At 44.8% G+C, this 13,162-nt stretch overlaps 1 protein-coding gene across 1 annotated transcript in view; it reads right to left on the reverse strand.

The window, feature by feature from the left end:
* Positions 1-2,983: 2,983 nt before the first annotated feature.
* Positions 2,984-13,162, reverse strand: part of LOC126544007 (uncharacterized) — a 201,803-nt gene continuing 191,624 nt past the window's right edge. The window contains exon 5 of the mRNA XM_050191187.3: positions 2,984-3,104. Coding sequence (XP_050047144.1) covers positions 3,036-3,104 — 69 coding nt within the window. The 3' untranslated portion in view covers positions 2,984-3,035. The remainder of the gene's footprint in view (positions 3,105-13,162) is intronic.

The raw sequence follows: 13,162 nt of genomic DNA on the forward strand, positions 1-13,162 counted from the left end.
TGAGCTGGTCCTCGTACGAGGCAAGGGAGGCGCGGTCCAAATTACAATATGCCGGCAGACTCAAATTCATGGCAAACACAAATTACAGTCGCAGAATGTACCTACACCTAAGATACAAAAACATCAAGACGGCTTGAATTCCGAAATACACGTCCCTAGACACGAAATACAGCGAAAATTCAAAACAACACGACACTAAGACGGAGGCAGATTGGCGCAAGGCAGTCATCAAGGAAATCAAATCAATGAGGCTGAAAAAACGATTTCGCGCACGACATTGGCAAAAAAGCAAAGCCTGGCACTATATTACCATCACAAGCCGGAACCGTGCCCATCACCAGACTACCGAGGAGATAGAGGCAGCGCCCTGCTGTTTCAAGCCCGCACTGGCGCTCTCCTCACAAACCAACGCCGCCACGAACTATTCGGCGTGGATCCGACGTGCCGCTTGTGCGGTGCACCAAAAAAAACCCTTCTCCACGTGCTACAACAATGTCCGAGACTTCCCGCAGTTCCCCGATCGTGCCCCTTGGCTGAGAGCCTGGCGCTGACTGGTCTCACCGAGGAGGACCGAACTGCACGCGCCGAGACTACGAAGATCCGGCTAGAAAAGTGGGAACGACTGGGCAGGCGAGCCGAATAGGTGAAGGAAACCCCCAGACAGATATCGCCCGGCTAGAGCCGCCCAGTCACAGCGAGTGGCCGCTGATGCCGACCTCCTCAGCTACACGAGCTCCTAAAATAAAGACAGCCGACCAGGCAGCGACGCATCTGGGACGCGCTGACTTGAACCGGCAGCGCTAGCGGATTGGATTGTCGTGGCTTTGGTGAAATCCGAGGCGACTGGAGCCTAGAATACAACAAACCGGACCAACCAGACAGACTCACAGACTGTGACAAAACTGTGTTTTATGTTCTTTCTCTCCTTACTTTCTTTCCTTCTTGTACTCTGAACATCTCCTGTGGCGTTGACAAACGCCTGCCCTGAGTCAAAAGAGATCAGCACCACTTACTTACTTACTTACTTACTTGCTGACATGGCCGAGCGCTCCGTCTTGTAGGTCAGGCATACGCTTAGAGCTGGTTTATTAGCATTTGTTTTCGTGCACGCGCGGTCTATTTAGTGTGACATGGCGTCTTCTATGTGGAAAACGGTTCTGTGAGACATGCTGAAGTGGTTTAAGGTGGCATGGGCGGACTTGCTGCTGGCGTGGAGGCGAACGAAGCACGCAGCGTGATATGTGCGCGCGTGTTTTGCCTACAATCATCCTCGGAGCTCAATTGTGTATTTCTGAAAGTTCAATTTACTAATGTGACCTTATACCAGTATTCGCCTTTAGTTCTAAGCTGCGGTTTAGAAGCGACGAAACATACGCGGCGATTACAACAACATGGGCACCTTTCTTCTACGGTAGCAGTTGTGCTGTTATTTGAGAAGCGTTTCGGGATGTTTCGGGATTGCCTTAGGTTGGCCGTACACGAGCACGCGCTCTTATGTTTTAGTTCCTACGCCAAGCGATCAGATAGTGAGCAGATTTACCATTTCCTGGCAGTACAAAGACGTCGGTTCTCTTCGTTGAATTAAAGCCGATAAATCCAAAATAGTTCACAACGCGTGCGAACCACGGCTGATAATGCGCGTTCCTTGTTTGCACCCCCAAGAAATATATTTCCGGATGTTGTAGCTAGCGATGCACCGAGAGGCTACACAGGGATACCCTGACGACCTTGTATGAACGGAAATTTAACAAAGTACGAGCTAAAACATCTCCAAATCGTTCCGCAACACGCGACAGACATACTTTCAAGCAGCGCCGCGCCGGATCGCCCAAGCCAGTGAAGAGGAAAGGCTCGCGCGCGCCCTTTCTTCCTCGCCCGATGAAGATATATTTATCTTCCCTAAACAAAGCACAAAACGAGCGAGACTCGTGTTACTCTGGGAGACGGCACATTTTCCATACTACCCAGCCAACTTCGTTGAGCACCGCCAGGTCGCGCCACGGTGCGTTCAAAACTCCAGCGCTTCAGCCCCATACTGAACCTCACGGCAACGGCAAAGATGCACCTGGGGTGTCCAGATAATTGGTATCGCAATAAAATAAGACATTTGTGGAATGTAGCCTTTTTAGAGGAAAGGGTGTCAGACTACCCAACAATACAAAGCTGAGTGGTCAGTGTGCCTCGCGTCAAGTTGGAAGAGCAAGGCTTGTCTAATTTACCTTCTGTATAAAGTAATTACCAATTATTAAAAATGGGCACATTTCGTTGTACATATAGTGCCCTTCGTGCAATGTACGCTGTGATCTGATGTTACGCTGACTTGAGTGAATGCATTTAAAGCATTTTACATGTGTATCACTGATTTTAGAGAGCTTCGCCAAGCTATCAGGAAGCAACTTTTGGCTACAGCCCTACAATCTGCAGAACATAGCTAATGAACTTATTTGATCGCTTGGATTATTAAATAACAGAATAATAAATAGCAGCCAGCTGATGGCGCAATATTCTCTGCCGGGCGCACATGAAATTAATTAGGGAGTGAGCGCATTATAACTGTAGCTGCAAAAGAAGTGCTTCTCCGTGAATAATAATATGCTTTCCTATTAGGTGCCGCCCGCGCTTGTATAGGCGACTTGATCGGTGTTTAGACAGTATGCGTCCAAACTTGCGCAACTCTTCAGGGTTGGGATTGTGTGCAGTAAACTTTTATGCCAGCGCTTTTGTCTACTTTCTGGTGTGTTGGCACGGAATATGCTGTGCACGTTGAACAATGTGTTCCTATACATTGAAGGTTCGGAAGTTTTCCGAATCACACGGTTTATGAATTGGCCACAGATGCAAGATATAGCTGGAAAAACATTGTGATCAAGTACAGGTTTGCACAGTTCCATTGCGCGCGCCAGCAGATTGGCACTTTTAATCAGGCATAATCATTTTGGTGCCGCGGTCTCTTCATAGAGCCGCTTTTATCAACCAACCGGACGACAAAGACACGAGACCTTTTTATGACATGCGCGGTGAAGCGAACGATGCCGTCAGTTCCGTGCGTAGTACTTTGGCTCCACTTTGATCGAAGGACCTCCCTGGTTGATCGCCGGGTAATTCTGGAACAAGTCAGAATGATACAAAAAAGCTGTCATACACCGAGGTTAGCTTAAATTGCTGTGCATTTGTTGCAAGGTCCCGCGGCAGGAAAAGGATTTCACTTGTCTCAATCGAATAATATTCAGAGCCTTGAAACAGCAGAGTGGCGGGTGCCAAGGAACTGTCTACTGTGCATAGTGTTATCATTATCATCACTATCACCAGAAGTAGCAGCCTATTTTTATGTCAACTGCAGGACGAAGTCCTTTCCCGGCGATCTTCAGTCACGCATCTTGCGCTAGCTGATTCCGGTTTGCGCCTGCAAGTTTCCTAATTTCGTCACACACCTAGTGTGCTGCCGTCCTCGACTGCGCTTTCCTTCTCTTGGCACCCATCCTGTAACTCTAATGGTCCACCGATTGCCAACCACACGTATTACATGGCCTGCCCAGCTCCAATTTTTTTTCTTAATGTCAATTAGAATACCGGCCACCCCCGTTTGCTCTCTGATCCACATTGTTGTCTTCCTGTTCTTTGTTAACCGCCAAGCCTCGCCATATGTTAGCACCGGTAGAATGCAATGATTGTACATTTTTCCTTTCAACGACAGTGATAAGCTCCCAGTCAGGATCTGACAATGCCTTCCGTATGCACTCCAATCCATTTTTATTCTTCTGTAAGTTTCCTTCTGATGACCAGGGTCCCCTGTGAGTAATTGACCTAGATAACGCACTCCTGTACATATTTAAGACGCTGACTGGCGAATTCCAGATGTCCAGATGTCCTCAGGAATGTGCAACCTCTGTGCATGATCCCTTTGGCCCATCCTTCAAAATGTTACTCGGAACCGCCAGATCGGATGATGTGATAGAACCATCGCATCATCGTTGGATTGAAGCACTAGATCTGCGTGGCTTGACCTTTGACGAGCCCTTCTGCGTATGGAGTACTGCGTATGGAGTAAAAAAAAAATAAATTGTGGGGCTTTACGTGCCAAAACCACTTTCTGATTATGAGGCACGCCGTAGTGGAGGACTCCGGAAATTTCGACCACCTGGGGTTCTTTAACGTGCACACCTAAATCTAAGTACACGGGTGTTTTCGCATTTCGCCCCCATCGAAATGCGGCCGCCGTGGCCGGGATTCGATCCCGCGACCTCGTGCTCAGCAGCCTAACACCATAGCCACTGAGCAACCACTGCGGGTCCGTATGGAGTACTGCGTATGGAGTACGGAGTACAGTGCTATAAAGCTGAGGACGGACGCTATGCTCTTCAGTGGGTCTTACAGCAGCACGATGAGCACATGGTTCAAACTTGTCTGCACTGTCTTTTAGGTAGGCCCGAAGTACGATTTTCCCTGTTATAGAAGTGATGATCGATGTGTAGTGCTGCGGCCTGGTGCACTGACGAGAGCGTTTTCTGTCCGTAGAATGTTGTTGATGTTATCTGGTGACATCGAGACCAATCCTGGTCCCAATATGTTACAAGAAACGCTTTCGAAATTGCTCGTAGGGCAGGAAAAAATTTGTTCCGAAATATCTTCTTGGACATCCAAGTTTGCTTCCATCGAAGGGAGGCTAAATAGGCCTGAGACGTCAGTACTACCAGTCACGGAAGTGATTCCGCGCGTTCAGGAACTTGAAAGAACTGTCGCTCAACTTACAAACCTGGTATTGAAGCGGGACAGTCTGTCTGACGATCTTGAAAACAGGTCCCACAGAAATAACCTTGTTGTCTACGGACTACCTCAACCCCATTCTGAGCCCTCCAGGCAACTACTTGATCCGTTCACAAACTTAATGTCTGATAAACTTGGTGTTCAGTGTGCACACATTCAACGTTGGCACAGGCTTGGGGCGCGTAGAGGTGAAAACCACGTCCTGCTATCTTCAAATTTTTGGACTATAGATCAAAGCTTGCAATATTAAACAATACCCTAAAGCTTAAAGGTACTGAAATATATATAAATGAGGACTTTTCTGAACGAGTTCGAAAGATACGCAAAGCTCTTTCTTTAAATTATGGGGTTTTACGTGCCAAAACCACTTTCTGATTATGAGGCACGCCGTAGTGGAGGACTCCGGAAAATTCGACCACCTGGGGTTCTTTAACGTGTACCTAAATCTAAGTACACGGATGTGTTCGCATTTCGCCCCCATCGAAATGCGGCCGCCGCAGCCGGGATTCGATCCCGCGACCTCGTGGTCAGCAGCCTACCACCACAGCCACTGAGCAACCACGGCGGGTAAAGCTCTTCGGAGACTCTGTATATCAAAGGAAAAGTGCCTGTGTGGTTCGTCTGCAATGTGATTCCTTGATGATAGACAATGTACGCTGTCAGCTGAGTGAAGCAGGTGATTCAATCATTAAAACCAAAAAGCAAACATCTGCAGTACATGAAACTTGACTGCTTTCCGATACTAATTTCTCGCTTGTAAATGTTAATGCCCGCAGTCTTCTTAACAAAATTCGAGATTTTCATCACTTCACTGCATTTTATCATCCTTTTGTGATTTGCGTGACTGAAACGTGGCTTGGTGAACACATTTCAGATTCTGAAATTTTACCACCAGGTTATAGCGTCCTCAGGAAAGATAGAAGTGGCCGGCGCGGTGGCGGTGTGGCACTCTTTGTGAACCAAGATATTGAGTTTACAGTATTGCCTGACGTTCCTAACTGCGAATCTGTATGGTGCAAAATCAGGCTTTGTGGTCTCCGTTTGGCTGTAGGGGCTGTTTATCGACTCCCTGACGCGGATTTTAGTGTCTTTTCTGATCTTACCGATTAATTAACCAAACACAAACTTAACTGTTGTAAAATGTTACTTGCTGGCGATTTCAACACCCCTGGTACAGAATGGCCAACGCTGTCTGCAAGTGGCCGTCACAAAGTCATTCGTGATTACTTGATTAGCATGACTATTTCTTTCGATCTGACGCAAATTAAGAATTCTGCAACCCGCGAAAGCTCAATTTTAGATCTTGTTTTCGTAAATGAGCAACTTAGACAAAATAGTTACGATTGTAATATTGTTGAAGGCCTGTCGGACCATAAGGGGGTCATTGTTTATTTGAATTTAGCAACTATGTCTAAGCTTCCTTCACATCAGACAGCATTGAACTTTGAACGTGCCGATGACAACTCCATAACTAAGTTACTTTCATGCTGTTTTGAGGAGTTTTTGAGCTGCGCGAACCATTCCTCTGTTAACGTGTTAGTGAACCGTTTTTGCTCAATTGTCAATCAATGTATATCTGATTACGCTCCAACCAAGTGTGTAAAGCGCAATCCCAAGCACCCGTGGTACACACATGAAAATATACACCTAATTCGTCGCATCAGGCGTCTCCGCAAACAACCCTATGCAAACAATCCAATGAAAGCTTCAGTATTGTCCACACTTAAATACAACTTAAAATCTGCTCTGTCAAATGCGAAAAGTTTCTATTTTAATAGCGCTTTGTCATACTTCATTAAAAACAACCCATGAAAGTTCTGGCGAACCATCAGTCCACCAAGTCAGAGTTCTCCTTCATTGATTATTGCCAATAAACCATGCTCAGATAATCTTAGCATCACTGAAGCCTTTAATAATTGCTTTAAATCAGTGTTCACCTGTCATGATGGACGCACCCTCACGTTTTGCACTGTTCTTTCGTCATCACCTTTTTCTAGTATGATAATCACATCAGCTGGTGTACATAATCTTATACTCAAGATCGATACTAGGAAAAATACTGGGCCAGACAATATACCAGATATGGTTTTACACCGATATTCTGAATGGAGCTCTCGGTATTTATCCCTAATTTTTTCAACGTGTGTAGAATCATCTACTGTTCCAATACTCTGGAAATGTGCTAAGGTTGTTCCCATTCACAAAGACGGTAATAAGCAGGTAATGTCTAACTACAGACCTATTTCTTCAATATCAACATCTTGCAAACTATTGGAACACAATTTTCATAAATAAATCATTGAGTACTTATCTGAACATAATGTTCTTTCGCATGCTCAACATGGCTTCCGTTCTGGATTCTAGACGGTAACACAACTTCTAGAAATCTCCCATGATATTGCAACCACGATTAACCTTAGAGGACAGCTTGATGCCATTTTCACTAATTACAGTAAAGCTTTTGACACAGTGTGTCATAAAAAGCTTCTCATTAAACTCAAAGCAATAATTCATGATTATAAACTGCTAGGTTCGACACAGGACTATGTAAAATGATGTCGTTGAAGTAATTGCCGGCACTTCTGTCAAAATAAGACTATATGCTGATGACTGCGTTCTTTGTTCTACTATAACTAGTAATCAGTATCAGTTGGAGCTGAATGAATTCTTCGCCCGTTTTTGCGAATGGAGAAGAACATGGCAAATGTCACCTAATTTTAATAAAACCGTATCAATGACATTTTTGAATAAAAAACAACCATTACGATTTACATATTTTAATGAAGCGCGCAAGTTTGCAAGCGTCCACACGTTGAAATACCTTGGTATTACTTTCTCCCCTGATCTGAAATGACATGCTCACCTTAAATGCATAACCAACAAGGCGTTGAGAAAACTGGGTTTTCCTAAAAGAAACTTACGAGATGCAACTAAAGAATGTAAATTAACGGCATACAGATCACTAATAAAGCCTCTACCTGAATTTGCGTCGATAGTGTGGTCGCCACAATATTCCAAAGGCATATACACGCTTGAGTCTATTCAGAAAAAAGCCACAATGTAAATATATAATCGTTATGACCGCCATTTCTCACCGACATCACATGCTAGTAAGCTGCTACTAAAGCCTCTGGCCCATTGACGTACTTGTGACCGTGTTGTTCTGCTACATAAAATTGCTCAAGGGAAAACTTATGTTGCAATAGATGCATGAAAACATGCATCTATTGTTTTCACTAACCCTTCTTTTCGGTCCACCAGAAGAAGGCATCGTCTGAACATTGTTCCTTTGAATGCATCGATTGATCGTTTTAGGTATTCCTTCTTTCCACATACAAGTGCGATTTGGAATGGCCTTGCGGGGTCCTTGCTCGAGTTATCGAGTGATGAATTTGCCGACCAATTGCCAAATTATGTTCATTAATCAACTAGCTCTTCCTGACATTGTTTTTATATTGTTTTTCTTTTTTTCTACTAAAATGTATTCTTCAATCGATTGATATATATATGCACTCACTCCTGCAATATCTTCCAATGCAAGATGGCAGTATATGTAAATAAATAAAATTAAAAAATCCTGAATTCCGAATTCCCAAATTACTTTGTGTTGGGTTCAAGTGTTGGGACATATTAAGCTAAATTACCTGTATTTTTCCTTCATTTTGTTTTTTTTCATAACACCTTACGCCACCAATATATATGCCACCTTTCCCCTACTGTTCCTAAGAAGGAGGAGGGGGGCTACCTACGCCCCATTGCCAACAAAAGATGCTTCTCCGCCATTCCGAATAACTCTCAGTCAAGCTGACTTGGCTTGAACTTCCCCTGCTATACTCTATCACATTTCTTCACCGTCCTTAAACAGATGGCGAAAATGGCGGCCGTTTCTCATAACACGCTAATTCTCGTTTCATATGTTCAGAGGACGGACCTTTATGAAGCTTCGTAAAACCATGGCAGCGGCGACTTTTTTTCTAGATTCTGCAGCCTTCTACCGAACAAGAATAACGGTGTCTTGACGGAACGTTGCGAGAATCTGGAGAGCAAGCTTGATTTTTTAACTACTTCTTCCTGCGCGTGAGACAACGCGGATGAACAGACATGTTGTTTCACTATGCACTATATGCCTAGGAACATTGAGATTACTGAGAAACCATTTCACATCCCTTACTTCGACGATGTACAGTCTTGAAAACAGGACGTTTACAAACATTGTGGGCGACTACGAGTGGGCGACCTCACTGGCGCATTTCCTCGCTGCCCTATGTTGTCCAGCAAGAAGTAGGCTTTGGGAAAACGTCTGATTGCATGTCCAGAGGAAGATGTGAATCTTCCCTGCGGACCAGGACCGCGGTCTATCATGTATGTGAAAAAATATAACTTGTGGATTTGGTGACGTCTTTTCGATAGTGCCCCAACATCCTCTGGAAACCACTTGCAATATTAGACCCTAAAACGCTCACTAGCTGTAACACAAGTGAGACATATAAGCCTTATGAATACGTGACTAAATGTAACTTGTACATTTTGTTACGTCATTTGTGTCTAGTGCCGCGCAAGCTGTTTCACGTACCCCACTGTGGCTGCGTCACTGATACAGCCTACCCAGATTTTTTTGGTACTTAATATGGCTCTGACCACTATTTTCTTTACTAACTATCGAATTGAACATATGGAATGATTGCAATTTGCTCCTAATCATTATAAGATTAATGCACGTATTCTGCGGTGTTTTGTTAGTATTTTTCATTATGCGTTGGAACTAGTTTTCTCAATCGTTTAATTGTTGATATCGCTTCCCGGCATTGAATAATCTACTAGGATAGGCAGAGATGTTCTGCCTTCATCCTACATCATCATCAGCAGCAGCAGCAGCAGCAGCAGCAGCCTGGCTACGCCCACTGCAGGGGAAAGGCCTCTCCCATACTTCTCCAACTACCCCGGTCATGTGCTAATTGTGGCCATGTTGTCCCTGCCAACTTCTTAATCTCATCCACCCACCTAACTTTCTGCCGCCCACTGCTATGCATCCCTTTTCTGGGAATCCAGTCCGTAACCCTTATGACCATCGGTTATCTGCCCTCCTCATTACATGTCCTGCCCATGCCAATTCCTTTTTCTTGATTTCAACTAAGATGTCATTAACTCCCGTTTGTTCCCTCACACAATCTGCTCTTTTCTTATCCCTTAGCAGCTACACCCATCATTGTTCTTTCCATAGCTTGTTGCGTCTTCGTGAATTTAAGTAGAACACTTTTCGTAAGCCTCCAGGTTTCTGCCCCGTACGTGGGTACTGGTAAGAAACAGCTGTTATACATTTTTCTCTTGAGGGATAATGGCAACCTGCTGTTCATGATCTGGGAATACCTGCCAAACGCACCCCAGCCCATTCTTGTTCTGATTATTTCTGTTTCATGATCCGGATCCGCGGTCACTACCTGTCCTAAGTAGATGTATTACATTACCATTTCCAGTGCCTCGCTACCTATCGTAAACTGTTGTTCTCTTCCGAGACAGTTAAACATTACTTTAGTTTCCTGCAGATTAATTTTTAGACCCACCCTTCTGCTTTGCCTCTCCAGGTGGGTGAGCAGGCATTGCAGTTGGTCCCCTGAGTTACTAAGCAAGGCAATATCATCAGCTAATCGCAAGTTACTAAGGTATTCTCCATTAACTCTTATCCCCAATTCTTCCCAATCCAGGTCCCCCAATACCTCCTGTAAACACGCTGTAAATAGGATTGGAGAGATCGCACCTCCCTACCTCACGCCCTTCATTCTGGAGATTTTGTTGCTTTCTTTATGGAGGACTACGTTGGCTGTGGAGCCGCTATAGATATCTTTCAGTATTTTTACATGCGGCTCGTCTACACCCTGATTCCATAATGCCTCTATGACTGCTGAGGTTTCAATTTAATCAAACGCTTTCTCGTAATCAATGAAATATATATACGTAAGGGTTGGTTATATTCCGCACATTCCTCTATCACCTGATTGATAGTGTGAAAATGCTCCATGGTTGAGTAGCCTTTACGAAATCCTGCTTGGTCCTTTGGTTGACAGAAGTCTAAGGTGTTCCTGATTCTATTTGCGATTACCTAAATACTTTGTAGGCAACGGACAGTAAGCTGAGCGGTCTATAATTTCTCAAGTCTTTGGGGTCTTCTTTCTTACGGATTAAGATTATGTTGGCGTTCTTCCAAGATTCCGGTACGCTCGAGGTCATGAGCCATTGCGTATACAGGGTGCCAGTTTCTCTAGAACAGTCTGCCCACCATCCTCCAGCAAATCTGCTGTTACCTGATCTTCCCCAGCTGCCTTCCCCCTTCGCATAGCTCCCAAGGCTTTCTTTACTTCTTCCGGCGTTACTTGCGGGATGTCAAATTCCTCTAGACTATTTCCTCTTCCATTTTCGTAATGGGCCACTGGTACTGTATAAATCTCTATAGAACTGCTCAGCCACTTGAACTATCTCATACCTGTTAGTAATGATATTGGCGGCTTTGCCTCTTAACGCATACATCTGATTCTTGCCTATTCCTAGTTTTTTCACTGGTTTTAGGCTTCGCCCGTTCCTTAGAGCATGTTCGATTCGATCCATGTCATGCTTCCTTATGTCATTTGTCTTATGCTTGTTCTATTTGTCCTATTTGTCTTACGCTGCAAGTTCTATTCTACCTGTAGGGTTAGAGGGTTTCATACATTGGCGTTTTTTAATCAGATATTTCGCCTCCTGCAATAGCTTACTGGTACCCTGTCTAACGAAGTTACCACCGACTTCTATTGCACACTCCTTAATGATGCACATAAGTTTGTCGTTCGTATCTTCAACACTAAGGTTCTCTTCCTGAGTTAACGCCGAATATCTGTTCTGCAGCTTGATCCGGAATTCCTCTATTTTCCCTCTTACCGCTAACTCATTGATCGGCCTCTTAAGTACCAGTTTCTTCCGTTCCCTCCACAAGTCTAGGCTAATTCGGTTTCTTACCATCCTATGGTCACTGCAGCGCACCTTGCCGAGCACGTCCACATCTTGTATGACGCCAGGGTTAGCGCAGAGTGTAACGTATATTTCATTTCTAGTCTCGTGATTCGGGATCCTCCACGTCCACTTTCGGCTATCCCCCTTGCGGGAGAAGGTATTCATTATCCGCATTTTATTCTGTTCTGCAAACTCTATTAATAACTCTCTTCTGCTATTCCTAGACCCTATCCCACATTCCCCCACTGACTTGTCTCCAGCCTACTTCTTGTCGAACATGGCATTGATGTCACCCATCAGTATAGTGTATTTTGGTTTGACTTTACCCATCGCCGGTTTCGCGTCTTCATATAAGCTTTCGACTTCCTGGTCATCATGATTGGATGTAGGGGCGTAGACCTGTGCGACCTTCAATTTGTGCGTCTTATTAAGTTTCACAAGACCTGCCACCCTCTCGTGAATGCCAGAGAATTTCTGTTTGTTACCAGCTATATCCTTATTAATCAAGAATCTGACTCCCAGTTCTCGTCTCTCCGCTAAGCCCCGGTAGCACAGGACATGCCTGCTTTTCAGCACTGTATATGCTTCCTTTGTACTCCTAACCTCACTGAGCCCTATTATATCCCATTTACTGCCGGCTAATTCCTGCAATAGCACTGCTAGACTTGCCTCACTAGATAGCGTACTAGAGTTAAATGTTGCCAGGTTCAGATTCCAATGGCGGCCTGTCCGGACCCAGAGTTTCTCACCCTCCGGTGTGTCACAGGTCTGACCGCCGTTGTGGTCAGTTGCTTCCAGCTGCTGGTGACTGAGGATCGGGGTTTCATTGTTACATTCATTTAGGAGGTTGTGTCCAAGTACTGAACGAGGGTCGCCAATCCTGCTCTGGTGAGGGAGTGCGTTGCCGGTTCTGGTCAACGGGATCATGCCGCACTCCAGGTCTGTTTATGCAATTTTATCTTCACGCAGAGTGTTTGTTCCAGTGAAAAATTGCGCTGCACCGGGATTCGAACCACGGTGCCGCGTAATTTTCCACCTGATAAAAAAAAATCCGCGTGTTGAGAAAATTGCATAAACAGGCCTGGAGTGCGGCCTTATCCCGGTGACCAGAACCGGTAATGCACTCCCTTACCAGAGCAGGATTGGCCACCCTGGTGCAGTACTTGGCCAAAACCTCCCATATTAAATCCTACATGCTGCTGAATAAATAAAAAAGAGGATGCCCGGCTCCTGTCCGATCCAAATGCCTTTATTTCATAAGGGTTCCACGTCCTGGAAGTAACCAACTAAACAATGCATACAGTTTTCCACCACAACTACTTATTTCGGAAGCATGGCATTTATAAACAGCAGATGTGCTACGTGAAGAACAAACAGCACGCAAGAGAAGGGAAACGGTGTTTACATATAAACGTCT

This window comes from Dermacentor andersoni, chromosome 1 (assembly GCF_023375885.2).
Source record: "Dermacentor andersoni chromosome 1, qqDerAnde1_hic_scaffold, whole genome shotgun sequence".
Lineage (NCBI taxonomy): Eukaryota > Metazoa > Arthropoda > Arachnida > Ixodida > Ixodidae > Dermacentor > Dermacentor andersoni.